Source organism: Sinocyclocheilus anshuiensis, unplaced genomic scaffold (assembly GCF_001515605.1).
Source record: "Sinocyclocheilus anshuiensis isolate Anshui unplaced genomic scaffold, SAMN03320099.WGS_v1.1 scaffold222, whole genome shotgun sequence".
Classification (NCBI taxonomy): Eukaryota; Metazoa; Chordata; class Actinopteri; order Cypriniformes; family Cyprinidae; genus Sinocyclocheilus; species Sinocyclocheilus anshuiensis.
Window position 1 is genome coordinate 729,020 of NW_015542408.1, and position 27,829 is coordinate 756,848.

At 34.2% G+C, this 27,829-nt stretch overlaps 2 protein-coding genes across 2 annotated transcripts in view; one reads left to right on the plus strand and one right to left on the minus strand.

Moving 5' to 3' along the window:
- LOC107693062 (titin-like) overlaps positions 1 to 14,089 on the plus strand; it is a 38,833-nt gene extending 24,744 nt beyond the window's left edge. Inside the window, exons 64-119 of the mRNA XM_016492309.1 lie at positions 304 to 351; positions 482 to 526; positions 612 to 659; positions 795 to 842; positions 938 to 985; positions 1,090 to 1,137; positions 1,223 to 1,270; positions 1,386 to 1,433; positions 1,527 to 1,574; positions 1,663 to 1,719; positions 1,835 to 1,879; positions 2,087 to 2,131; positions 2,217 to 2,261; positions 2,396 to 2,443; positions 2,534 to 2,581; positions 3,618 to 3,665; positions 3,742 to 3,786; positions 3,900 to 3,947; positions 4,042 to 4,089; positions 4,262 to 4,309; positions 4,402 to 4,449; positions 4,537 to 4,584; positions 4,719 to 4,760; positions 4,881 to 4,928; positions 5,218 to 5,259; positions 5,377 to 5,424; positions 5,718 to 5,759; positions 5,880 to 5,927; positions 6,215 to 6,256; positions 6,377 to 6,424; positions 6,532 to 6,579; positions 6,728 to 6,772; positions 6,887 to 6,934; positions 7,040 to 7,087; positions 7,176 to 7,223; positions 7,613 to 7,657; positions 7,759 to 7,806; positions 7,912 to 7,959; positions 8,043 to 8,099; positions 8,232 to 8,276; positions 8,384 to 8,428; positions 8,565 to 8,612; positions 8,769 to 8,816; positions 8,932 to 8,979; positions 9,071 to 9,118; positions 9,217 to 9,264; positions 9,387 to 9,551; positions 9,651 to 9,719; positions 9,845 to 9,892; positions 10,664 to 10,711; positions 10,977 to 11,024; positions 11,143 to 11,190; positions 11,561 to 11,584; positions 11,748 to 11,795; positions 12,084 to 12,128; positions 12,362 to 14,089. Of these exons, the coding sequence (XP_016347795.1) occupies positions 304 to 351; positions 482 to 526; positions 612 to 659; positions 795 to 842; positions 938 to 985; positions 1,090 to 1,137; positions 1,223 to 1,270; positions 1,386 to 1,433; positions 1,527 to 1,574; positions 1,663 to 1,719; positions 1,835 to 1,879; positions 2,087 to 2,131; positions 2,217 to 2,261; positions 2,396 to 2,443; positions 2,534 to 2,581; positions 3,618 to 3,665; positions 3,742 to 3,786; positions 3,900 to 3,947; positions 4,042 to 4,089; positions 4,262 to 4,309; positions 4,402 to 4,449; positions 4,537 to 4,584; positions 4,719 to 4,760; positions 4,881 to 4,928; positions 5,218 to 5,259; positions 5,377 to 5,424; positions 5,718 to 5,759; positions 5,880 to 5,927; positions 6,215 to 6,256; positions 6,377 to 6,424; positions 6,532 to 6,579; positions 6,728 to 6,772; positions 6,887 to 6,934; positions 7,040 to 7,087; positions 7,176 to 7,223; positions 7,613 to 7,657; positions 7,759 to 7,806; positions 7,912 to 7,959; positions 8,043 to 8,099; positions 8,232 to 8,276; positions 8,384 to 8,428; positions 8,565 to 8,612; positions 8,769 to 8,816; positions 8,932 to 8,979; positions 9,071 to 9,118; positions 9,217 to 9,264; positions 9,387 to 9,551; positions 9,651 to 9,719; positions 9,845 to 9,892; positions 10,664 to 10,711; positions 10,977 to 11,024; positions 11,143 to 11,190; positions 11,561 to 11,584; positions 11,748 to 11,795; positions 12,084 to 12,128; positions 12,362 to 12,447 (2,804 nt within the window). The 3' untranslated portion in view covers positions 12,448 to 14,089. The remainder of the gene's footprint in view (positions 1 to 303; positions 352 to 481; positions 527 to 611; positions 660 to 794; positions 843 to 937; positions 986 to 1,089; positions 1,138 to 1,222; positions 1,271 to 1,385; positions 1,434 to 1,526; positions 1,575 to 1,662; positions 1,720 to 1,834; positions 1,880 to 2,086; positions 2,132 to 2,216; positions 2,262 to 2,395; positions 2,444 to 2,533; positions 2,582 to 3,617; positions 3,666 to 3,741; positions 3,787 to 3,899; positions 3,948 to 4,041; positions 4,090 to 4,261; positions 4,310 to 4,401; positions 4,450 to 4,536; positions 4,585 to 4,718; positions 4,761 to 4,880; positions 4,929 to 5,217; positions 5,260 to 5,376; positions 5,425 to 5,717; positions 5,760 to 5,879; positions 5,928 to 6,214; positions 6,257 to 6,376; positions 6,425 to 6,531; positions 6,580 to 6,727; positions 6,773 to 6,886; positions 6,935 to 7,039; positions 7,088 to 7,175; positions 7,224 to 7,612; positions 7,658 to 7,758; positions 7,807 to 7,911; positions 7,960 to 8,042; positions 8,100 to 8,231; positions 8,277 to 8,383; positions 8,429 to 8,564; positions 8,613 to 8,768; positions 8,817 to 8,931; positions 8,980 to 9,070; positions 9,119 to 9,216; positions 9,265 to 9,386; positions 9,552 to 9,650; positions 9,720 to 9,844; positions 9,893 to 10,663; positions 10,712 to 10,976; positions 11,025 to 11,142; positions 11,191 to 11,560; positions 11,585 to 11,747; positions 11,796 to 12,083; positions 12,129 to 12,361) is intronic.
- Positions 14,090 to 21,640: 7,551 nt separating this feature from the next.
- Positions 21,641 to 22,869, minus strand: fabp7a (fatty acid binding protein 7, brain, a). Its single transcript, XM_016492330.1, has 4 exons — positions 22,722 to 22,869; positions 22,365 to 22,537; positions 22,047 to 22,148; positions 21,641 to 21,933 (listed from the first exon to the last, which is right to left on the minus strand). The coding sequence occupies exons 1-4, from the start codon at positions 22,792 to 22,794 to the stop codon at positions 21,883 to 21,885; spliced, it is 399 nt and encodes a 132-aa protein (XP_016347816.1). The 5' UTR covers positions 22,795 to 22,869; the 3' UTR covers positions 21,641 to 21,882.
- Between the last annotated feature and the right edge of the window lie 4,960 nt (positions 22,870 to 27,829).

Genomic DNA, 27,829 nt, shown 5'->3' on the forward strand with positions numbered 1-27,829 from the left:
GGTTCGAAGGAGCCATCGAGACGGGCTGGGTAGCTCAAGCCAGGATCCCAGACACCGCGCAAATGGCATCACCGGAACTACAGGCATACCCGCAGTGGGGCAGCGGGGAAGAACGCAGGGACCCGGCCCGGGCGTCTCGTAGCCGGTCCGAGGCGGGGTCTGGGTGTGTGTAACACTGACCTGATCCGACGTGACGTCGAGAGTGACCGACTGAAAGGGAAAGGTATGCCTACTTACATTTATTTGTGTTTACACTATCTCTCAGATAAATGTAATATGTTAAAATGTTTTGCAACATTTTAGAGGCTGAAGTCATCAAAGAGAAAGCTAAACCAGCCCCTGAAAAGAAAGGTAGAAGTTATCATTTCATGCGTGCTTTCATCCAAACTTAAAAATCAAGTTAATATGTTGCCTTAAAAATTAAAATATAAAAATGATATAAAATAGAATCTTTCACATTCTCTAAATATTTTCTCATCAGAGGCTGAAGTCAAGGAGAAAGCTAAACCAGCTCCTGTAAAGAAAGGTATGGATGTCAGTGACATTATCTTGCATTGCTGATTTTGACATTATAATGATCAAATATCACATGCAAAAATACTGTTTTATAGAGCCTGAAGTTGCTAAAGAAAAGGCTCCTGAACCAAAACCCAAAAAAGGTGAAAAGACTGTCCCATAGGCCTTCTAGAACATTTTACATTTGTATCATAAATATGGTTGGTCTAATTATAGCAAAAAAAAATAAAAAATCATTGTTTGACATGATGAAACTTAAATATCCTTCTGTTTTATAGAACCTGAAGCTGTTAAAGAGAAAGCTAAACCAGTCCCTAAGTTGAAAGGTTTGGTTTACTGTGTTAACAATTAAATTAACAATGTCTGTGAGCAATATTTTGCTAATAATATGTTAAAATTATTTATATTATCAATATTTTAGAAGCTGATGTCATCAAGGAAAAATCTAAACCAGCCCCTGAGAAGAAAGGTAGACATTATCATGTGTGCTTTTACCCCAAGTTAAAGTTAATATTTTCTCTCAAAAAATATAACATGATATGTTTTTTAAATGTTCACATACTTTTCTTTCAGAGGCTGAAGTCATCAAGGAGAAAGCTAAACCAGCTCCTGTAAAGAAAGGTGGGGATATCAACAACATTTTCTTGCATTGCTGATTTTGACATTATAATGATCATTTATCACATGTACAAATACTGTTCTAAAGAGCCTGATGCTGTTAAAGAAAAGGCTCCAGAACCAAAACCCAAAATAGGTGAGTTTTTTTCCTCTCAGTTCTTTTTGCATTGTAAACTTTTACCAAAAATATGGTCAATCTATTTATATTTTAACTGTTTAACATGAAACTGAAATATTCTTCTGTTTTGTAGAGGCTGAAGTCATCAAAGAGAAAGCTAAACCTGTCCCTAAGAAGAAAGGTTTGATTAACTCTCAACTATCAGTTTGAATTTTTTATAAGCAAAATGCGATACAAATAATATATAAATATTTGTATATTATCATCATTGTAGAGGCGGAAATTATCGAGGAGAAAATTAAACCAGCTCCTATAAAGAAAGGTGTGGATTCAGTTAAAAAATCTGCACATATTAATGATTTGATAATGTATGATGATCATTTATCACAACAAACCATTCGGTTTTACAGAGCCAGAGGTTCCTAAAGAAAAGACACTTGAACCAACACCAGAACCTGCAAAGAGAGGTATTATATGCGTGTTTTTCTGGTAATCTGTGTGATTTTGAATACTTGAAAGTTATGTTTCAGTTTTTAAGGTTTTGTTCTGAAACATTCATATCTATCTTCCAAAACCTTTCAGTTGAAGCTCCAAAGGAAAGGGCGAAACTAGTCCCTAAAGAAAAAGGTACACATTTAGTATATGACCTAATACTGCTGATTTATCAACACATCAGTAGATGTTGGCAAAAACAGTCAATTATGGCTTGTTTATATTTGCTAGTATTACAGAAATGTGTATTACAGGATATTTGACAACTTATGTGTTAACTTATAACATCACAGCTGCTATTTTAAAAGATAACATCTGAAGTTAAACCTTCATGTTTTGCAGCACCTGAGATAACTAAAGAAAAACCAAAACCAGCACCAAAGAAAGGTACTGCAATTTTTCATAAGAATAAAGCCATAAAAGTCCCTGATTTTAAGTAAATGCTAATACTTTAATGTTATAATCATGTTAGAGCCTGAAGTCAAGGAAAAGGCTAAACCAGCCCCTGAGAAGAAAGGTAAGTTAACTCTTTTTTTTTTTGGTGATTTTTTTTTTCTTCCTGGTGTTAAAGATGAAGTTATAATTTTCTCATAAATATATTTTACGATCTCTTATATTATCTCATACCTCTCATTATCATTGCTATTTCAGAGGCTGAAGTCATCAAGGAGAAAGTTAAACCAGCTCCTGTAAAGAAAGGTATGGCTATCAATGAAATCGCAATGTGTTACTGTTGCCTTTCCATTACCGCTGACACAATTATCACATGGAAAAAATACTGTTTTATAGAGCCTGAGGTTCCTAAAGAAAAAGCTCCTGAACCAAAACTCAAAAGAGGTGAGTTTGTATGGAGGACGAAACCTGCAAAAACAATAAATAAATACACAAATAAATAAATAAATATGCAAATAAATAAATAATTGTGTGTATAAATACACAAATTCTTGTTTAAATACATATAGAAATAATTAAACATGTGATTAAAGTAGGCAAATAAATAAAATAAATTGGTGGGAAAATGGAAAATGTTTAAGGAAATGCTAAACTCATCCTATTTATTTTCCTTTGATCACTCATTTATTTCTGAATGTAGTTCCACATTTATTTTTCCTCTGCGCAACATGCTAATGAGAGGGTATCAACCATGGACTTAGTCTGGGTCATGTCATAGCTGGGGGCGCGGCATGGGGAAAACAATCCTTTCCCGCTGATAGGAAATGCATGTTATTAATCCAGTATGGCCTACGTAAAGTCACTTTTTACGTTCAACAGAGCAAGATACATAAAAAAACTGAGCTGTATTGTCCGTACAGTATCTGTGACTTTAAAAACGACCCAACGAAATGGCCAGTGTCGTTTCCTGACATCATTTTTTGTAACCCGATTGAGTCTCCAGCTCTAGAGACAACTGTAATATCAGTATCCTGGTGTCATCGTGAGATTATTCACTTTATCCGTGGAATAAGGGCTCGTTCTTTTGATGGCACACTGTAAAAAATGGCCGTGAATTTAACGGTAAAAGACTGTAAAAATGCTACAGTAAGAAATAAATGAGTGATCAAAGGAAAATAGTTAGGATGAGTTTAACATTTCCCTAAACATTTTCCATTTGCCCAATTAATTTTATTTATTTGCCTTTCATCAAAACATCACGTTTAATTATTTATTTATGTATTTAAACAATACGTGTATTTATGCACACATTTATTTATTTATTTGTGTATTTACTTATTTATTGTTTTCGCAGGTTTCGTCCTCCATAAGTTTGCACATAATATGTGTTTTAATGTAAACTTTTCCCATTGAAGATTAGTATAAAACTCTAATATATGTATTTTGTTTTCTCTAAATGTTTATATTTTTACAATTTTAGTACCTGAAGTCATCAAAGAGAAAGTAAAACCAGCCCCTGAAAAGAAAGGTTTGATTTTGTTTGATTTTAAATGAACACTATCAATGACAAAAAGGTTTATGCTAAAAACAGTTTATCTTTTCAGAGGCTGAAGTCAAGGAGAAAGCTAAACCAGCCCCTGAGAAGAAAGGTACAGGAAGAGTTAAGAGTTTTTTTTTTTTACATGGTGTAATTTTATCCCGTGTTAAGGATGAATTTAATATAAGATTTTACGATCTCTAAATTTTATCATTGCCATTTCAGAGGCTGAAGTCATCAAGGAGAAAGTTAAAACAGCTCCTGTAAAGAAAGGTATGAATATCTTTTCATTAAATCATTCTGCGTATGTTGTCACTTTCCCCTGCATAATGATTAAATTATCACATGAAAAAATACTGTTTTGCAGAGCCTGAAGTTCCTAAAGAAAAGGCTCCTGAACCAAAACCCAAAAAAGGTGAGCTTATTTCCCAACACAAGAAGATAATGTCATTTAAAAAAAGTAATGTCAACTTTTTATCCTGGCAGTTTAGCGTAATACTCTAATACTTTTCCCCTTGCAGATTAGTATAAAACTTTAATATATGTATTTTGTTTTCTCTTTAATGTTTGTATTTTCTCATTTTTAGAAGCAGAAGTCATCAAAGAGAAAGTAAAACCAGCCCCTGAGAAGAAAGGTTTGATTTACTGTTAACATTATCAATGAGGAAAAAAACTAAGATTGTTTAAAAAATAGTCCCCACTAATTTCTACATTATTCCTTTTTTAGAGGCTGAAGTCATCAAGGAAAAAGTTAAACCAGCTCCTGTAAAGAAAGGTATGTGTGTTTGTAAAATCAGCTTGTGTTGCTGTTACACAACTGTATACTGATGAAATTATTACATGAAAAAATACTGTTTTATAGAGCCTGACGTCCCTAAAGAGAAGGGACCTGAACCAAAACCCAAAAGAGGTGATTTTTTTTCTCAACACAGGTTGATAATCTGTGCTTCATGTAAACTTTTTGCCCAGTTTAGTGTAGTACATTAAAACTGTATTATATGTATTTTATCATATCTGAATATGTTTATATTTTGACAATTTCAGAAGTCATCAAGGAGAAACCTAAACCAGCACCTGAAAAGAAAGGTAAGAGTTACCGATATTGTGGATTGATATGTGCTCAAATTAAAGACTAATCTCAAATTTACTCAAACTCAAAGATGATACTAAAGTTTTCTCATTCTGTACATATTTTCATTATTTCAGAGACTGAAGTCATCAAGGAGAAAGTTAAACCAGCTCCTGTAAAGAAAGGTATGAATATCAGTGAAATCATCCTGCATATGCGTTTTTTTTCCCTCTCAATGATGACTGTTGTATGATGATGGTTATTATATTCATGAATTAAAACCGTTTTCTAGGGCCTGAAGTTGCTAAAAAAAGGCCCCTGAACTAAAACCCCCAAATATTAGATTTTTTTTTCAACATGGACCGATAATGTGTGCTTTCATTGTAAATTTTTTAGAGTTTTAGAGGAGTACATTGACACTGTATTATATGTATTTAGACATCTCTGAATATGTTTATATTTAAAAAATTTCAGAAGTCATCAAGGAGAAACCTAAACCAGTGCCTGAAAAGAAAGGTAAGAGTTACCGATATTGTGGAATGATATGTGCTCAAATTAAAGACTAATCTCAAATTTATTCGAACTCGATGATACTAAAGTTTTCTCATTCTGTAAATATTTTCATCATTTCAGAGGCCGAAGTCATCAAGGAGAAAGTTAAACCAGCTCCTGTTAAGAATGGTATGAATATCAGTGAAATCATCCTGCATATATGCGTTTTTTTTTCCTTTGAATGATGACTGTTGTATGATGATGGTTATTATATTCAAGAATTAAAACCGTATTCTAGGGCCTGAAGTTGCTAAACAAAAAAGGACCCTGAACTAAAACCCCCAAAAAGTTGATTTTTTGTCAACATGGACCGATAATGTGTGCTTTCATTGTACATTTTTTAGAGTTTTAGAGGAGTACATTGACACTGTATTATATGTATTTAGACATCTCTGAATATGTTTATATTTAAAAAATTTCAGAAGTCATCAAGGAGAAACCTAAACCAGTGCCTGAAAAGAAAGGTAAGAGTTACCGATATTGTGGATTGATATGTGCTCAAATTAAAGACTAATCTCAAATTTACTCAAATTCAATGATGATACTAAAGTTTTCTCATTCTGTAAATATTTTCATCATTTCAGAGGCCAAAGTCATCAAGGAGAAAGTTAAACCAGCTCCTGTTAAGAAAGGTATGAATATCAGTGAAATCATCCTGCATATATGCTGTTTTTTTCCTTTGAATGATGTCTGTTGTATGATGATGGTTATTATATTCATGAATTAAAACCATTTTCTAGAGCCTGAAGTTCCTAAAGAAAAGGCCCCTGAACCGAAACCCCCCAAAAGTTTTTTTTTTCAACACCGACCGATAATGTGTGCTTTCATTGTAAAATTTTTGAGTTTTAGAGGAGTACATTGACACTGTATTATATGTATTTAGACATCTCTGAATATGTTTATATTTTGACAATTTCAGAAGTCATCAAGGAGAAACCTAAACCAGTGCCTGAAAAGAAAGGTAAGAGTTACCGATATTGTGACTTGATATGTGCTCAAATTAAAGGCTAATCTCAAATTTAATCAAACTCAATGAAGATACTAAAGTTTTCTCATTCTGTACATATTTTCATAATTTCACAAGCTGACGTCATCAAGGAGAAAGTTAAACCGGCTCCTGTAAAGAAAGGTATGAATATTAGTGAAATCCTCCTGCATATGCTGTTTTTTTTCCTCTGAATGATGACTGTTGTATGATGATGGTTATTATATTCATGAATTAAAACCGTTTTCTAGGGCCTGAAGTTGCTAAAGAAAAGGTACCTGAACCGGCACCAAGAATAGGTGAGATTTCCACATACAAAACTGAGAAAAATATTTCATATTCAAAAGCTAAAGATGTTAAGAATGTATTAAACTTCATTGTTAGGTATTCTTCGAACTTAAATATTTACCCGATATTTTATTTTATTCTTTTTTTTTTTTATTACAGCACCTGAGATAACCAAAGAAAAGCCAAAGCCAGCACCAAAGAAAGGTAATGCAATTTATTTGTGAAAAACAGTGTCAGAACTATTTTTTTAACTTTCTATTTTTGCCAGTTTTAAGATAATGCTAATGCTTTAAATATTTTATATTATCTCCATTATAGAGGCCGAAGTCATCAAAGAGAAAGCTAAACCATCTCCTGAGAAGAAAGGTAATAGTTTCTTATTGTAGCTTGATATGTGCTGTCAAGTTAAAGACCAGGCTTTAATTTACTCAAATCAAGTTTTTCTCATTCAACTAAATATTTTTCTTTCAGAAGCTGAAGTCATCAAAAAGAAAGTTAAACCAACTCCTGTAAAGAAAGGTATGGATGACAGTGAAAGCATCCTGCATATGCTGTTTTTATTTATGTATGATGATTATTCATTACATGAATTAAAACCGTTTTCTAGAGCCTGAAGTTGCTAAAGAAAAGGCACCTGAACCGGCACCAAAAATAGGTGAGATTTTCCCATAGCAAAAAATGAGAGAAAATATTTTATCTCAGCATTTCAAAAACTAAATATATTAAGAATGTATTGGAGTCCATTGTCAAACTGAAATATCTGCCTGATTTTCTAAAATGGTTTGACGTTAAACCCCCCCCCCCCCCCTCTGATGCATATTATATGCATGTTTTCATATTTCAAAAGATTTTCTCAGAAACAAATACGTATTTATGTTTCGCGCCTTTTCAGTTGAGGTTCCAAAAGAAAAGGCAAAACCAGTTCTTAAAGAAAAGGGTACTTATCTAGTTGACATTTTAATTCAAAATTCACGTTACAAAATTGTCAATTTATTTGCTATTTGCCATTTGCTATTTTAAAGTGCTACTGCCAATGTTTTATAGCACCTGAGATAGTCAAAGAAAAGCCAAAGCCAGCACCAAAGAAAGGTAATGCAATTCATTCGTAATGCATTCATTTCGTATTTCTATTTTGCCCAGTTTAAAGATAATGATAAAGCTTTAAATATATTATATTATCATGATTTTAGAGGCTGAAGTCATCAAAGAGAAACCTAAACCAGTTCCTGAGAAGAAAGGTTTGATTAACTGTTATCAAATTGCCATAATTCTTAAGCCAAATTAAGACTGTGCAAATAAAATGTTTGCTTTCTCTAAACATTCTTATGTTGTCATAATTGCAGAGGCTGAAGTCATCAAGGAGAAAGTTAAGCCAGCTCCTGTAAAGAAAGGTATTGATGTGAATAAAATCATCCTGTAATGATGTTGCTTCCCAATGAATGATCATTCATCACTTGAAACTGCTCTTTTATAGAGCCTGAAGTTCATAAAGAAAAGGCACCTGAACCAGTGCCAGAACCTACAAAGAAAGGTATATAGTGTCATCGATCATTATCTTTTAATATTTGCACATTGCACATCTGATGCATATTATATGCATGTTTTCATATTTCAAAAGATTTTCTCAGAAACAAATACGTATTTATGTTTCGCGCCTTTTCAGTTGAGGTTCCAAAAGAAAAGGCAAAACCAGTTCTTAAAGAAAAGGGTACTTATCTAGTTGACATTTTAATTCAAAATTCACGTTACAAAATTGTCAATTTATTTGCTATTTGCCATTTGCTATTTTAAAGTGCTACTGCCAATGTTTTATAGAACCCAAAATAACCAAAGAAAAGCCAAAGCCAGCACCAAAGAAAGGTACTTTTTTCTTGTAAGATTAACATCTGATAGAATAAAGTTTAAGCTATATTAAACTATTTAATAATGTTAAATTAAAAGTTTTCCTTATCTGTGTTTTACATTTTATAAATGTTTTTCATCGTCTCTAATTCAGAAGCTGTAGCCATCAAAGAAGAAGCTAAAGCAGCCCCCGTGAAGGAAGGTATGAGTTTATTTGATTCTATTTTTAGTGTGATATCCTGTGAAGCAAATCAGGTTTCAGCCTCTTAAAATAATTAGGTTATTTTAGTTGAGTCATCAATTTTTAGCCAAGCCATAGGGCTTTTTTCAATGTTTTTTATTACTCTTATTATTTTAGAGGCTGAAATTGTCAAAGAGAAAGCTAAAGCAACCCCTGTGAAGAAAGGTTTGATTTACATACTATGCTCACAATCACATTACCACTGTTCCCAAGCAGAATATTATATCATGCTATATTAAGTTTTTAATTTGCTCTAAATGTTATTTTATGAATGTTTTAGAGGCTGAAGTCATCAAAGAGAAAGCTAAACCAGCTCCTGAGAAGAAAGGTTAGAATTACCAATATTTGACCTCCAATTTAAAAAAAAATAATTAAAAAATAATTGAAAGAAAAAAATCTTCATATTATTGCCTTTTCAGTGTCTGAAGTCTTCAAGGAGAAAGTTAAGCAAGCGCCTCTAAAGAAAGGTATGGATGTCAATGAAATCATCCTGCATGTAGTATTGCTTTCTTTTGTATGATTATTATATAAAATGATTATCACATGAAACAATACTGTTTTATAGAGCCTGAAGTCTCGAAAGAAAAGTTATTAGAGCCAACACCTAAAAAAGGTGAGACCTTCGCATGTCTTTTACAAAATGTACTTATAATACTGTTGTTGTTTTTTTGATAGTGGTAATGAATAATTAAAGCTTACATTTCACCAAGTTTCAAAACACTTCTGAATACACAGATGATGTTGGTCTTACTGGTTTGAACTTGGAACTCCTGAACTCTATCAACCAAAAACTGTCTCTTCTGGACTTACTGAGGAAGGACATTGGTGAAATGAAGAGTGATCTGGAGTCCACTCAAAATCAAATCACACTTTTACGGATGGACAACAGAACAATCAAAGGTATTTTGTCCATGTTAGAACTACGGTGGATTTCTGAAAAAAAAAGGCTTGAAATTTCTTGGCTTACGTTAAACCACATGCTGCTTGTGTCTCTTATAGAGCCAGAGACTGTCGGTGTAAAGGTAAAAGCAGCGGTCTCCAAGGAAAAGCTGAAAACAGCAAAAAAAGGTATTAAAGCTTTTCAATTACACAAGCTGGTCATGAATTGTAGACATAACGAGCTACAACTAAACAGGGTCTGATTGCCCCTGTAATGTTGACATGCGAGTGAGTGAAAGATTTTTCTTTTCTAGACCGTGATGCTCTGATGAACGTTACTAAGACAGCACATATTAAAACAGGTAATTCTCGTACACAACCTATTATTTTACTTGTTTATTCTCAGGATTAATTTCTTTTAAAAAGTTGCCAGATACAGTTTATTGTATATTATATTATATGCTTTTATCATAAAAGCAATATTAGAATATTCTACATGATGCACTTTCAGTCAGATTGGCTCTTCTGCTTATGTATAATGTGTACTGTATATGTATGTATAATATGTATAATTTATTTTATGACTTACTGATTTTGTCTTTTTACCCGCTCTGTACTTTACATATATGTGACCCTGGACCACAAAACCAGTCTTAAGTCACTGGGGTATATTTATAGCAATAGCCAAAAATACATTGTATGGGTCAAAATTATCGATTTTTCTTTTATGTCAAAAATCATTAGGATAATAAGTAAAGATCATGTTCCATGAAGATATTTTGTAAATTTCCTACTGTAAATATATCAAAACTTAATTTTTGATTAGTAATATGCATTGCTAAGAACTTCATTTGGACAACTTTAAAGGCAATTTTCTCAATATTTTGATGTTTTTGCACCCTCAGATTCCAGATTTTCAAATAGTTGTATCTCGGCCAAATATTGTCCTGTCCTAAAAACACCAGATGATGTATAAATCTCAATTTCGAAAAATTGACCCGTATGACTGTGTGGTCCATGGTCACATATACAGTACAAAATGAATGTAAATTAATATCCAGCTCTCGTTGTCCTATTATTATGCAATTAAAACTTGCAAGCAGCTTAACCAGTTTGTCTTCTCCACAACACAGAACGTGATGCACTAAAAAACATCACTAAACCAGCACCTGCAAAGAAAGGTATGTCGGAAAGCTATGTAACAGCAGCTATATTATACAAATATGCATAGGTTAATTGACAGAATTTATTGAAGTGTGATTTTTGTGGGCAGTTAAGACCATAAAAACCTAAATCAGAAGATTATTTTTGTGAAAATACCAGTTTATATTCGTTTTATTCTTATTTCTTTGTGAATCACTAACAACTGTTATTTAGATTAAAGGTTATCACAACAAATTATTTATATCCATTATATCCAAGAAATTATTAACTTTTCTATTATAGATAAAGAGGCTCCAAAAGCTAACATCAGACCAGAGCCCAAAAAGAAAGGTAAAATATATATTTACTGTTAACAATTGAAATCACCTACCAATATCATTTTCTTTTTGCTAAGTAAAAAGATTCTTATTGTTGTATCAGTGACTAAAAATATCTCTCCTGATGCTAGAAATCACCCGTGAGAAGGTCAAAGAAGAAAAGGAACCTTTAAAGAAAGGTACTATGGCTGATTGCATAGAGTGATTTACTAACACAGACTTTTCATATTCATTTTAGCAATAGTTCTTTACACTCCAAGAATATTCATTATTTTATATATTCATCAACAGGCTTGACATTAATAGTTGATCATGTGACGTCTGGTTAGTATATAATAGTTGACTCATAAATATAGAAAGCTTTTCATCTACAAACAGTACTTGCTAAAAATGCATGTGTAGACATTAACTGGAATCTGATATTCCTTAAGAAGAAATATTGAAAACATGTCTAAGAAAATCAGAACTGTCCAGCACATAACAAACAGGAACTTTCTACTTTCTAGATTTAAGATAATTTTAATAAAGCTATTTTCTTTTATGTTTTAGAACCTGAGCAGGTCAAAGAAAGAGGTATGCTTTTTTGTATTTGATTTTTTTTTCTTTCAAGTTTAACAGTTATAAAGTGGTATAAAGCAATATTTGGTGTAAAGTGCAGTCCATGTATTCTGATACTATATACGTAACATGTAAAATGTAACATTTACCTGATGTTTTGTGAATGTTCTGTAATCAGTAGTCAAGCCAACTGAGAAGGAACCTGTTGTGGACAAGGAAGTAAAAAGTAAGATATACGTCTGTGTGTGTGTGTATGTGTATGTGTATGTGTATGTGTGTGTGTGCGTGTGTGTTGAAAGGTATTGGCCTAAATAAGTGTTGATGGTGCAACTTAAAATACAAAAGTCTCTGAAAGAAAGTGTTTTAAATTAGTTGAAATACTAAAATAAAACGCATCAAAATTACTAAACCTTTTTATTTCAGTTTTAGTTGTCATTTAGTTCATGATAACCATGATGTATTGTAAAATGATTTGATTAAAATCATAAATTAAAGGAAATTTACCCTTCTGTAGGAGAAGAACCTGATGTCACCAAAGATATTCCAGAGATAGAGGAGGGTAAGTTTTGTCACTATATCAAGTGTGAACTTCAGATCATGGTGAACTTTTATTTGCTTTAAGATCACACCACACAAACTGTACATGCACCTATTCTTTAAATGTCATCTTGTAGTAATGTATAAACCATCTTGACAATAGAAACATTTCAAAGTTGGAGACAAAGGTCAAATGACAAGCCTGTTTTCCCTGAAATAATCTTTAAACAACCTCTAATTTCTTTTCCACTACAGAGGACGTTCCCTACTTCCAGTGTTTCTTTGTGGATGAGGATGATACTCAGTATCCGTTCTTCCCCTTTTCACCACCGCTGTGGTGAGTCCAGACAAACCTCGCAGTCTGATGTTAAACAACATGGCAAAGCCAGTGAAGACGGACCTGTGAACGCTGAGGAACCTGCTGCTCTGATGCAGTGGAGAGCTTCACAGTAGGTCCTACAGCATTACACCAGCAACGACTTCCTGGATTTTAAAACTGGAAAACATCCTTCTCAAATAATTTGTCATTTTGAAGGACAGAGATTGCAAATGTTGCACTATTTATTATATAATCTTAAGGCTATCCCTCTTTTTATTAATACCATGGATTTGCCTTTTGTTTCAGAATGATTAATATCTATTTATGTCCAAGAAAGAATGTGAGTATAGTTTGTCCAGACAGCACTGACTTGAAGTAATGAAAGAACTAACTTCCTTTCTGAACACTGCAGTGGGTTCAGGATCGTAATATTTTATACATACAAGGTACATAACCTCATTTTGATGGGGTGCTAATTCAAAGCATTCCACTTTGTTTTCTGTCAGAATGGGGTTTGAAAGTTGTTCACTGTTCGCACAACTGGAAGGGAGGATATAATTAATCAAGAAATAAGTAAACAACGATTTCATGTATCTTTTCTTAGTAAAACTGTTTACTAAACCGTTTACAGAAGTAACAACTGCACTGAGAAATAAGAGCTTTCCACCGTAAGCTCAGTTCCTCTGAATGTATACATAATTTTATTCATTTTTATTTTACTTTTTATTTTTGTTTTATTTCTCTCCTTTTTTTAGCTTTCCGTACATTTTATTTCATATAACTTGTCAAACTTTTTATAAATCACAGAGGAAACAAATATGTTTTATTTAGTGCTCTTTATAAATGAACACACTGGATTTTGCATAACAAAATGAAACTAAAATGTGGTGCTAAATCCAAGAAAATGCATTAAACATCAATGCAACTGCATTGTTTTAATATATTACATTGCAAACCCTACTGTTTTTACATTTCTCCGCATAACAATAGTTGTTAGATAACAGTAGTATGTAAGATAATGTCTGTAAAAATGTGGATGTGTTTTTGCAATGTTACATGGATAGTCCTACCTAACATAGAGCAGCCAATTAAATGGCATTCTGAATTGTCTATTGCACATTATACTCATACAGAAGATAAAATCATGTGCCAGATGAAATGTATTGCATGCAACCTCAGTGTTTCTCAGCACTGCCCCTGGTGGCTCGCTGGCTCATTACTTCATTACTTGATTTAATGATGTTAGTGAGTGTTTAATGGTGTGTACTAGTGAGACACACCATTAAACTAGTGTGCCGGTGGGCCGCCCCGGAGACATTTCTTTTACTGCCGCTGTCTTTTCTGCAGGAGTTCAGCATGTGGCTCCATTGAGGATAAACTCATGTCTGTACAAAGAGCTTTTTTTCTCTGATGTATAGTAACTTAGGGTGACTGTAGATTCTATTTTCCCCAGACATGTCCTGGCCAGGATTTCTAAATGGCCCAAAATGTCTGAGTTTTGGCTTTTTTTTTGTACTTGCTGAAGGTAATGACTGAAAAGTAGTTTGTGCAGGCATTGTGCTTAATTGACCAATTGTTGCGTGCAAGAAGGTGGGATGCAGAGAACGGTCAAAGCAATGCAAATACATATAATGTATGAGGACTGTAAATAGCATGTCAGTAAGAAAACAAAGCCAAAATCTGGACATTTTAGGCAAAGTATCAATCCTGGCCAGGACATGTCTGGGAAAAAGAAGTATAGTCACCTGTACAAATGCATATAGCAATGCTCACTTGTAACAGAAATAGGTCTCTTTTGGACTTTTTAAAAAGATAGTTACTTTAACCATGGTAGATTATAAACGTGTTGGTGTGTTTACATGCAAACTGTGCAGCAATGAATAACAGCATTTTTCAATAGTTCATATAGTTCTTTAAAATTTGCGTGGTGTTATTTTTAAATCTAATTTACAGTTCATATTTGAAAAATATGTTCCTCAAAGATAATAGTTTTGCATGATGTTTGCATGAATTTTGTTTAAAAATGTATCTAAACCAGACCCTGTTTAATTTGTGTTTTGTAACACACTAAAAATGTATAATGTAATATTGTATTCATTATTTTTTTTTTTCTTTTGCATGGTTTTGTGGTCAGATATTCAAAATCATTCTCTGTACAATGTATAGCCATAAACTGAAATCATATTTATAAAGCTCTCCACAGAATCAGCAATATGGTCTGTATGCAGAATCAATCCAGCCTGTATGCAACTGTAAATGCTATTGGAAATGTAATGCAGCTGTAACTGTAATACAGACTTGAATTCTGCTTAAGGTCTGATTTATGTTTTAGAAGAAATAAATGTTTGCAATAATCACAACAATTGATTGAGGGCTCTTTTATTACTTATTTTATATGTTTGTTTGTTTGTTTGTTTTTTCAGTATTTTTCTATTTTCTTCTTTGGTCAGGTCTTTTTGAAGAAATACTGTATTTCAGTATCACCCAGGCCATTATGTTAACATCCACTGTCACCAGTAGGTGGCATTACTGCAATATGCTCTCATGTAACCTTTCTGGTCCTTGTGTAATTTTTGTGAAAAGGTTTTGTTAGATAAATTACTCAAATGCATCTATCGTTCTTTCACAATCTTACCAGTAAGTCTTATCAAAACCTACATTTACAGACATTAATGCAGAACATTAACCTGTCTGCACTCCTCACTCACAATGTTCTTATTATTCCCTCTGTTATTTTGCACATTTCTCTGATATTTTGCACATTCCCTTGTACATTTCTACCTCCGGATGCCATTTGCACTGTTATGGTCATTGGCCATATATAAACATATGCTATTTACGTACCTCACTGTATAATGCACCTTCTGTTTATACTCACTGTATAATACACCTACTGTTTTTACATTCCTTGCACCCTATGTTGTATGTACAGTCATTTGCATTGAGCTGGTCTCTGCCCTCCTACCTCATAACTTGCACTATATGTCATAAAGCTTAATGTATATACACATAATCTATATTTATTTATATACTCTGTTATTTGCACTTCTGGTTAGATGCTAACTGCATTTCATTGGCTCTGTACTTGTACTCTGCACAGTGACAATAAAGTTGAATCTAATCTAATCTAATTTAAATACATTTCATGTCAAATTAAACAACTACATTTAAATACCTATTTAAAATAAAATTAAGATGAGATGCATCAAAAAGATTAAAATATGCCCATATCAATATTTTTTGTAATCATCACTCTCGCAATACTACAAAAAACTGCCAATAGTGCCAAGTGTTAACTGCATTGGTATGCAGACCCTGCTTTGAGCTATTCAAGGTTTCTGCCAGACTGCTATTCAAGCATCCAAAAAAAGACAAAAACAGCCCTTAAACATCTTCAAGCCAACAGAGACTATTCCTAACCGAACCTACTCTAAAATACCCTTAATCGCATGTTAGATTTATTTTTTCTTATTTTTTCTTAGGTTTTTTTTAGAATATATATTAAATTAGGAATGTAATTTAAAATAAAATATTAAAATATTTTCATATGGCATTGATTTTTGGCAGACATCAGGCATTAATACTGAAAAATAAATTACAGCTATTAATACTAAGCATTATTAATTTCCGTTTTCCTATATGCAAGTTTGTGACATTAGACTAGTATGTAATTTTGAATGGTGCTCATTGGCTCAGTAAAGACATGAAAATCTATATTGGGACATATGTACCCTAGATGGTTGTTGATTTTCAGTCATGAACGGATGTCTGAGCTCAGTTTACACGTAGTCTCTCCATGACTGAAAATGTGAAACTGACACCAAATGAAGACACATTAGTTTGAATCACTCTCTCACACTAAACATAACTAGCCATTATGCAACAAGTCTGGCCTAAAATTTAATGCAGTCCCAGAGTGAACCGTGGTCCGGTCCTGGAACGGGGCCTGATTACAATCTGTGCATTGTCAAATGAAATATTTTCTCTTCTGTGTTAACAGTTCCCATGGCAGGCAAGGAGGAGTATCAGGGTTTCCCAGAGCCTCTTTGCCTCTTTTCTTTTCATTGGGGAACAACGGAGAGAGTTTCTTTCATGACACTTGGCAAGAGCATAATCTGGCAATGATGTCACTCCTAAACTTATAGTCTATTGGTCCACGGAAGAACGGACTACTCTCGGCCCACAAAGAAGAGAGGCAAAATCAGCTTAAAGCTGAACTGTGGTTGGCCTAAAGAAGAAAAAAAGGGAGAAGATGAAGGCAAGCATTCATGCTCCCTGACAAATGGCCACAGAGACTTGACATAGACTGAGGGGCTGAATAGACCCCCCATATCCTCTCGCTTTTTTTCTCTTGCTCAGTCACTTTGCAGACAAAATGAGTCTACACGGTAGTCTTGGCACTTTTGAAAACACCTATGGTGATCTAAAAGAAATTAAAACTTTACTTTACTATAGGTTTTAGAATTCAGTTTCTGAATTAAGTAACTAAATATGTCTTTTCACCTAAACTGCCACACTATCAACCAAATTGTAAATCCAGAGGAATCACTGACTTTTGTAAAAATGCAAAGCGTATAGCCTATATATATATATATATATATATATATACAACAAAAGTTTGAGCAAATGCAAAGTTCCTTGAGGGAATGCAAATGTTTTGCTACAGAATGTCATAGCTAACAGAAAATGTTCTCAAGACTCCGGCTAACGCTCTGGTAAGGTTTTCTTAAAGTTATGAACAAATATTCTTCCAGTAGCCTAGTGTTAACAGAATATTCCTTCAAAGTTATCTGGTCATTATTAATGTTCTTAAAACATTAGCACAAAAATACAATTTATACAACTTTTATTCATACATACATTTTTTTTTTTAATGTTATGTGTTTCAGAATGTTCAGAGTACATTTAAAAGTAATGTTTCCATAATGTTTGCAAAATGATCAAATTGAATGTTCCCTTAATGTTCGCATAACCAGGAAAAACGTAAAAAATACAAATAAAAAACCTGAACATTTTCAATGTTCACATAACAAAAATATCATTTTCAATAGCAAAACGTTCTTAGACCATGTTTTGTTAGTATTTCCATCACATAAATTTTGTAAATTAAGTTGTAGGCTAATGACCGAGTTTTGCTCAATAAACAATGTTAATATCGAATGTTTCAGACACAATATTCTTCCAGTTATTACTTTAATCGTATGTTTTTGTTCTGCCAACGAAAATAGTTCCAAACAAAGCCACAGCAGAACTGCTCAACACCAAGAATTGCGAGAAACAACATTAAAGGGGTCATATGATGCGATTTCAAGTTTTCCTTTCTCTTTGGAGTGTTACAAGCTGTTCGTAAATAGATAAGATCCCTGAAGTTGCAAAGACTAAAGTCTCAAAACCAAAGAGATATTCTTTATCAAAGTTAAGACTCTGCCACACCCCCCTAAAATGGCTCGTTCTAACACGCCCCCACATATCTAGGTCACTGTGTGGGAATATTTGCATAATGCGCCCACAGTTTGCAGTTAGTTGTGGGGGGATTTCTCTCCACTGGACTCACCGCTGACACCCTAGCATGAAGAAATTTATTTATTGAGGAAGACGACAATACAGCACGTGCGAGAGAGAGAGAGACTGCCTGAATGACTGAGCGTGTCCTCCATCAGGTTAAGTCATATTCATAAAAAAATTGTTTGCAATGTCCTAAAAGTAATATTGGGGTAATATCCTAATATCCTTTCAATTTGTAAGGGTAGTGTACTCCCCCATGGCTTGCGTCAACACTGGTCTCAATGCATTGATTTCTATAAAGTGAAGCATCAGCTTCAGTTTTTCCCCCTGTTGTTTATCCCAGCGTTTACTCCTCACGTCACTAGCTCCGCCCTTGCGCCATAGCTCGTGACCGGAAGAGAAGATGAGTCGTTTTGAGGGGGAGAGGAGGTTAACGTTTTTGATTAAAGATTATGAGGGCACATGAATTTTTAAAAAATAATGAAGTGCACGGATAAATTATTTATAATAAACACTACAGTATTCCATTAAAAAAATAAGAATTTTCAATTTTGATTTCATGGTGACTTTAAGTGATTTGTTCCTGAATTAGCATGAACTTGCCCCTGTGTCCCAATGTGCATATCAACCCTATCTGCCCAAAATAGTATTGAAAATTACTAATATCACATAGAATTTAGGAATGATAGTCTGCATATTGGGAGGCAGGCCTGCGCTTGTATTTTTTGAATGAATCAGCGTTTTTGAAATGAATTATCTGATGACTCACTCATAAAGACAGTCACTTACCGCCACCTACTGTTAGGTGACTAACCTGCAAAAAGAGTCACACTAATGTTAAGTTATTATAGCAAAATAAATAGGCTTATCAACCTTTAAATTAAAAGAAAGCGCTTCCCATATCCTTCAATGCTGACACAAATGCTGCATGTCCAGTGAAAGTTTATATGACATTTGGGGCTCAAATTAGTCTTAACTAGATTGTTATATGAAGAGTTTAGCTACATGAACCATTATTCAAACTATGCGAGATAACAGAAAATGCAACCCAGCTGCATCCGATAATGTTCACAGGTTTGATTTGGGTCATTACTTTTTACATTGGGTCCAAATTGAAGCAAAAGCAAAACTGATTCTCATCTCACAGTAAAGCTGCTTGTCTCTGTGTTTGTCCTGACAAAACTGTGTTGTGATGTGTGGTTAAACATGTGTTTCATTAATCAGAGCAAGTTGCTCATGAGTCTCATGCTTTTAGGTCAGTCGTGAGTGTAGAGAACAATGCCTGATTACTTTCCACTCCAATTACGATGCTTTTGTTAGCGAAACAGTCCATTCATAATCTGCTGCTAGAGTGAAGCTATCGTGACAGTCCTGGGTCACACTAAACTGTCACTATGCATTCTGGAACACACTGAATCTTGCAAAATATTATTTTGAGCAACAGCAGACCGTTTCTCTGCAAGAATCAAACCAGACTATTACATAGTGTGTTAAAGTTCATGATATATTTGGTGTCAGTCCATTTTCTGCTGTTTTGCACTGTAAACTCCCCAATTAAGTGAACTGCTGTTTACTTTTTAAAAAAGTTTGAATAATTAAAGAGTTTTTAAATGTTTTTGAAAGAAGTCTCTTATGCTAACCAAGACTGCATTTATTTGATCAAAATACAGTTAAAACAGTCATATTATGAAATATTATTATTTAAAAAAAAATTCTATTTGAATACATTTGAACATAATTTATGTTATAGTAAAGCTGAATTTTCAGCAGCCATTACTTCAGTCTTCAGTGTCACATGATCCTTCAGATATCATTGTAATATGCTGATTTGGTGCTTAAGACACATTTAATATTCTTATCGATCTTGAAAACACTTTTTACCTCTTAATATTTTTGTGGAAACTGTGATACACTACCCTGCATCGTTCTTTTTTTTCCCAGTAAAGACTTGTTACAATGTTACAAAAGATTTATATTTCAAATAAATGCTGTTCTTTTGAACTTTCAGTTGAACTTTTTCAATGGAACTTTCAATTCATCAAAAAAATATTATCCAGCAAAACACTGATAATAATACGAACCATTATTAATAATTGAGCACCAAATCAACATATAAGAATATATGTTTATATGATTTTTATTGTGACACTGAAGACTGGAGTAATGGCTGCTAAAAATTCAGCTTTGCATCACAAGAATAAATTATATATTTTTTTAAATATTCAAATAGAAAACGGTACATTTAAATTGTAATAATATTTCACAATATAACAGTTTTTATTGTATTTTTTTTTTTTTTTAAATGCAGCCTTGGTGAGCATAAAATACGTCTTTCAAAAACATTAAAAATGTTAATTATTCCAATCTTTTGTGTACATATCATAATTTAATGTACAAGTGGTTGTGACAAATGTGGGCCAATAACATAACACTAAAGGCTACAGCATCTGAACATGGTTGGTCAAATTGATCGAATGATGCTCCTACGTAAAGGCAACACGGATTATAGGATTAACTTTGACCCAGTGACAATGTGTCCCCTCCTGGCAGGTTCAAGTTATGGAGGGGTTACTACAGGTCATTTTCAAAAGGATTCGTGATCCTTCATCCCAGCATTATATTAAACAAACTGAGGACAGTTCCTCTCCCAGACTGGCATTTTAAATCCAAATGCAGATATCCGTGGCCCGCACTAAAAAGCCTTTTAAATAGTCAGTCGCCTGTGTTCAAACAGCTCCAGAAGTAAAACAAACAGTCATTCAGAATTTCAGACAGCCTTTTTCTCATGATACTCAAGTGGGCGCTTGAAACTCTAGCACAGTGAAATCGTTAATAATAATGGCGACAGGTTAAATTCAATCTTCTCAGATATGACTCGAGTGTGTTGGCCATCCGCTCAGTGGATTAAAGCGGCCCAGCATCGACTCTCAAAGTCAAAATCTAATTAGCATCTAAAGCAGATAAATGGCTGATCATTAATACCTTATGGTCATCATCCCAGTACTTCAGGATTCAGTTCGTAATCGGACTGGATTATGTGTAATGAAACTCAATTACATGTAAACCCAGGTCTGTGCAGTACCTCATGGTTATAGAACAAATTATATTTATAATTAATACATTATTTGTTTGGTTTCTTAAGTTGTATGTGGGTTTATGGCACAAAATCAAGTATGGGATCTTTGAGCAAATGGAAGGCTAAAGAACAAACGTCTTATAGTGGCTGGCTTCATTTGATTAACTACAGTGCAAATTTCTCATCTGTGAAGAACCCCAACCTTTTAACATCTCCAAAAGATTCCTAAACTGTGAATTATTCATTAGCACTGGATGAATTGATATAATTTACTATAAAAGAGCAATAAGATCTTCTATTAGGAACAATGTTCACTTCAGAGAAAATCATTTAAATGCATTATTTTATTCTATATGCATTTGGTTTCATGCCATTTTAATTTAAATATAAATTTAATTTATTAATACAAAATTATTTTGAAATTGTATAAAATTATGTGTGTGATTTAAATAAATGTAATGTTTTTAGCTCTCAATTCTGTTTCAGGAAATTATGTATGTGTGCATAAATAAACTGCTATATACTGTTATATACTGTCTTGTTCAAGTGACAAATATTAAGACTATACTTCCTTTATTATCAGACTATTGAGAAAACTAAAGTGTTTGCATAAGAAAGTAAGAAACAGAGTCAGTTTTTGATCAAATGTGTGTATTTCATTCAATTTGACACAAAGGCAGGCCTCAATTATACAATCCACTTACATTAAAGACATTCTGCAATGTTCACAAAAACTTCACAATGTGCATTTTATATAAAAGGTCTTACAAAAAATGTCTTAAAAAGGGGAAAACTCAGTTGAGAATACAATGTAAAAATTCCCTTGTAATATTGTCAAGTTGCCAGGGTAATACTGAAGCATTAATTCGTTTGACATTATGCCTTTTCATATGTGCGGACAGCTTGCACACCCTCAAAGGTCAAGGTCTGGAAACAGCAGAGACGAGGAGAGGAAATTTAGGAACATTAAATATCCATAACACTGATTAAACAGAACATTTGACTTAAAATTCTAAATTAATATTAATAATGCTGCTTACCATAATCATTTTACCGTCCTTGATTTCTCTAACAAACTTAGTCTCCTTGCCGTCCCACCTCTGAACGTGGACAAGATTGTCTCCTTCCAAGGTTACAGTGGACTGAAATGAGATAAAAAGATGAAAGTTAGTTTTTTAGTAGTGCTTTATGATTATTATATCACATATGGTCAAATTCATGTAAGGAAAAAATAGACCTAACCTGCCAAAAAGTACTTTAAATTGTTTTGTAAAATTGTTGATTTTAGATTTGCTGTGGACACTGCATGCATCAGTGAATTAAAAAAAGAAATAGAAAAAACACACACACACACAAACCTTTACATGTCTGTCATCTGCTGTGGTTTCGTCAAACTCCTCTCCTAGTTTGAAAGAAATCTCAGTGTTTTTGAAGGTGCTCAGCGTCTTTATCACAACTTTGTCATCCTCATGACTGATGACAATTGTGGGTTTGGTAACATTGCCTACTTGCCTGGTGGCAAAACCAACACCTGTGGAATAAAAAATAAAAAATCAGAAAACATTGCAGACAAAACAAAACTATTATTATTATTATATAAACTGTACAGAAAATGTCATGCGATTAAACACCAGACTGTGCTATTGCACATTGCATGTGCAAATTGTTAAGAGGAATTCTGTCTTTCTGCAAAATAATATCTTATTTTTACTTACCCAGTGCTTTCATGTATTCATCAAAGTTCTGGCTGTCAACCAGTTTCCAAGTTGCACAAAATGCATCAACCATACTGACAGTCTAAAATGCAGCGATCAAACGCACAGTGGTCCTTGTACAGTCACAGAGTTCACAGTCTCAGTGTCTGAGGACAGCAAAGCCCAAACTAATTAATACTGTTAGGGAGGCGGGGCTTTAGGGGAAGCTTGTGCTGATTGGATGGATTTTTATCTACTGAAGCTGTGATTTGCTCAAATACATGGCGAGAAGTGACACTGTAATTTCAATAGTACTGAGTATAGTAGTAATCCAATAATGGGTCTGGAACTTTGCATTTGAGCAAAGAATAAAACGTTAATAATTACAGTTCTGACTTTTTATTTTAAATATAGTATATATAGATATATTCATCTAATTAATATAGATTCCACATTTCACAGTAAAAAAAAAACCGATGAATAAAATGTTTATGCAATTTAGGTCTGTGTAAAACTTGTCTTGGAATAACAGGATCCGTCACTATTTCAAAGCTGGGCATCTCTCTCTCTCTCTCTCTCTCTCTCTCTCTCTCTCTAGCAGATGCAATCGTTTATTTAAGAGAAATGCATTTGCATTGGTTTCATTGATGCACAAAGAAAATAACTAATCAAATATAAATCCATTCAAAGCATCAGTGCACAAGTGACCTGTAGTACAGACACGCAATTTTTGCATGACTGTAGATTAGAATAAAATGATGCACAGCACTGTAAAAACTGTAATAAACTGCTATCACATGTAAGATAAATTATATCGAAATAAATGATCACATATTATGCATATGAAGCATTTGAAGCATTCCTCCAGGGGGCGCAGGGAGGCTCAGAAAGCAGCATTAAATCAGGGCGTGATGATTGTCTTGCTGGGTCGTTTATACTGTTTGTGCCATTTAAATATGATATTTTCTTTTTAATATAATGATTCGTAGGATTACCTGTTGCAAGCGCCCCAGCAGTCTCTATACAAAATCGTTTTATAGCATGCCATATAACATCCCAGTCAACAATTTGATCTCACAATGATGTCACCATGAGCTCACACGATTCTCATGGTGTGGTCACAATGTGTGTGTCACAGTGAGCTAAAAGTGTAACCACACAGCGCACTCACTGTGTGCTCATACTATGCTCCCAATGTGAGGTCACTGCACACTCACTGTGCGCTCATACTGTGGTCACAATGTGAGGTCACTGCACACTCACTGTGCGCTCATACTGTGGTCACAATGTGAGGTCACTGCACACTCACTGTGCGCTCATACTGTGGTCACAATGTGAGGTCACTGCACACTCACTGTGCGCTCATACTGTGGTCACAATGTGAGGTCACTGCACACTCACTGTGCGCTCATACTGTGGTCACAATGTGAGGTCACTGCACACTCACTGTGCGCTCATACTGTGGTCACAATGTGAGGTCACTGCACACTCACTGTGCGCTCATACTGTGGTCACAATGTGAGGTCACTGCACACTCACTGTGCGCTCATACTGTGGTCACAATGTGAGGTCACTGCACACTCACTGTGCGCTCATACTGTGGTCACAATGTGAGGTCACTGCACACTCACTGTGCGCTCATACTGTGGTCACAATGTGAGGTCACTGCACACTCACTGTGCGCTCATACTGTGGTCACAATGTGAGGTCACTGCACACTCACTGTGCGCTCATACTGTGGTCACAATGTGAGGTCACTGCACACTCACTGTGCGCTCATACTGTGGTCACAATGTGAGGTCACTGCACACTCACTGTGTGCTCATACTGGTCGCAATGTGAGGTACTCACACCGTGAGGATCACAGTATGAGGATCGTGTGAACTCACAATGATTTCACCTATTACTCACACCGTGAGGATCACAGTATGAGGATCGTGTGATGTCACTGTTATCATCGCATGATCTCACGTGTTGACTGGGATTAACATAACATCCTTCGGTAATTATAAATGACTGTGATTGGTCCGTCCTTATCAGCGCTGAGAATAGCAACAAGTACCAAATCACAGCTGCTACTGCACAAGAGATCTGGACGATCACTTACACTTGAAGAAAAATATGAGACCTACCACTACATTAAAAATACATTGACTTGACATTAAAAACCAGGGGGGAAAGGCAATACATTATTAAAACTCCATTCCAATCCGTCCACTTTATATACTGTAGCCTACTTGTTTCGCTGGTAACTGCCATTCTACCCTACAATGTACAGATCTTGTCCTTTGTGCGGAATGACTCGCACTTATTAAAGTCGCCCGCTAGATGGCAGACGTGTTCCATTGTGCACATGCGATTGCAGTTTACCTCAGAAATTCCATGTATAATTAATTTAGTACATTTCCGCTGACATTACTATGGATTGTACTTTAATAAGTCACAGAATGCATAACTTGGATTTTTCCAGCATTGGCACGATGTGAGTCACCGCAGTGTCATATCGCTATCTAATGCTCCTCATGAATGAATGAGACCATAAGGGCTAGTTCACAGAAATAATAATAATAATAAATAATAGTTCCTAATTCGTGTCTTGTCTTTTGTTTCAGTGGACCACACACACACACACAAATAAAGTAGGAAGAATCTTCACGAAAGCATACGGACAAAGACGGCAAAGGACAAAAAACACAAAAGCTAAAGGTAGTTCTTAGGAATTTTACAATATATTCTATTTTAATTTAGGTTTTTGCTTTAGATATTAAGTAGTAACTTAACATAAGTCATCTACACAATTTGCGTCTCTCATTTCGTTAAAAACTAGCCAAGAGCCCCAAAACAGTTTATAACATAGTTTTGTTAGCCTACGTAAAAAGTGAGAAGACTTTGCTAACTTTAATCTCATTGTTTTCTTCATTTGTTAGCCATTTTTCATTGATGATACTCAAGCTTATGAAAGCTTTAGCCATGTCCTTTGCCTTTATTTCTCAACAAGTGGAGTCTCTTCACAGTTCATTCCTGCAGTACAGAAGATAAATTCACCCTCAAATGTATCCCAAAACTTTTGGAGCTGCTTAAAATGCTGGAGGAAATCACATGATGCCGCTTAATGTCAAGCTGACTTTAGTCTGTAGGCTACTGCTGCTGCTGAATAAACCTCACCACAAACCATAAGGCCTATAACCACTCACTTGTTTGTCCAAATAAATCGCCAAGAAGAAGGCTTGAATGTAACCATGGAGCTTTGGGTGTAGTGTGAATATTTAATGTAGCCTAATTAAAATGGTTGATGTTAATGCCATGTAAAGTTCACCTAATAGACCAAGACAAGCTGTTTCTACAAAGCCTTTAAGCACTGCTTCAAAAACACACCCCATGGCACTGAGTACAAAACGTTTATTTTTAGACACAGTTTGTGGTCCTGCTATGTATGCAAGTAGGATATTAAACATGTGCTATATTCCATAAGTCACACACAATTAGACACTGCACATTTATACTATGGCACACTATAATGTAATCGGTATGGCAGAACGTTCTGAACTAACAGAACTAGACCCTGCTGTTTTCAATTAAACTGGCAGGCTGAAAGGTATGTCCGGCCGCCTCACATCTTATAGTCTGCCAAGCGAGAGTAAAAGATGAGCTTGGCTGCATTTACCTTTTATATGTTTACTTTATAAGTTTCCATTTTGAACCTAAAATGGAATTTAAAACAAAAATAGGTTTTTAAAGTTTCTCAAGACAGTCTCACTGGAAAATCTTGACTTTTGAAAATCATATAGGCATTACAATGATTGAAAACATGGGAGATTTTTGTTTTAGATAAACTGATAGATAATCTGAATAACATAACCAGAATAACATAATCGGAATAATATAAACCAAAATTCCTGATGACAAACTGTGATGCATTTATCAGTTTCTAATTGTTCAATAAACGATGTTGAACAATTATGCTAAACACTTTTGAAACACTTCATTTTTGGTGGCGTGGGTTCATCCAGCTATAAACCTTGAACTAGCTTGAGCCAGAGTTTTGGTTGAAAACTAAGATGGTGTTTTACTGAGTTATTAAACCTCCTTCAAAGTCTCATTTCATGACTGAAGAACATTCAGGTTTACAAGGGGCACATTTCATTACAGTACGTAGGTCACATTTGATCATCCAAATGAGGAATGCGAGAAATGGCAACATTTTTACCTTGAAAGATATTTTAATGCTTGAAATCAGCCTTTGATAATGTACAATGTTTACATATGATAGTAAATACTTACTTGAATTCCTTTTATGCTACGTAACTGCACCATGTCCTTAATGCACATAACCCAGATTTTACTAAAAACCTATTTCAGAGTAAAGTGCACATACACAGTTCACAGGGTTTTTTGCCTTTTTGCTCAGCCACATGTGGCTGGCAGACTTGAGTGAAAGCATGTGTTTTCATTTAGTCCTTTGAATAAATAGGAAACTCTGAGAACAGAGGAAAAAGTTGAATCTAATTAACTCGTTTTAATTTCAGGCTCGTTTTAGGGCTTTCATTTGTCAATCAGAGGGAGTCAATTTGCCACTTGTGAATTATGTGAATATGTTAACCAACATTTATGTCAACACTTTACACTTAGCTCTGATAAGCAGTCAGGTGGTTTGACATTGGTCTTTACTGGTCCAGAGCAGAAGACTATGTACAGTTACTGTAAAGATTCCAGAAAACAGTGCTCCATTTATACACTCTGGCTAACTTCCCGCAATGGAAAAACGCTGTTGGAAAAAGAAGAATGGAAAAAAGAATGTTCATGTTAAGTTCCTGCTGGAGTAGAATGAATGATCTTAATTGATTTCAGTAGGGTTAAACTAGATAGATTTATGTGTGCTAAAAAACATCACACATCTAACTTGATTTCACTCTTTTAGCATAAAAGATATGCTGTACTTAAAATGCATATGGGTAGTTGACATTAAATACTTTTTGGAAATCAGTGTTTTTTTTATTATCATTGAAATACTATTAGAGTTTTTGTTAGTATTTAAATGTTTTAATATTTAATATTTTTCATTTTAAAGTTTTGTAATTTTGATGTTTTTTGGCCATTTTTATATTTTTTTTAATGTCTAAATAGATACC

Excerpts from the sequence above, each read along its gene's own strand:
- fabp7a (XM_016492330.1), bottom strand. The coding sequence starts at position 22,794 with ATGGTTGATGCATTTTGTGCAACTTGGAAACTGGTTGACAGCCAGAAC. Across the intron at positions 22,538-22,721 it reads TGAATACATGAAAGCACTGG|GTGTTGGTTTTGCCACCAGG; the intron begins GTAAGTAAAAAT and ends TTTATTCCACAG. Across the intron at positions 22,149-22,364 it reads CAGATGACAGACATGTAAAG|TCCACTGTAACCTTGGAAGG; the intron begins GTTTGTGTGTGT and ends ATCTCATTTCAG.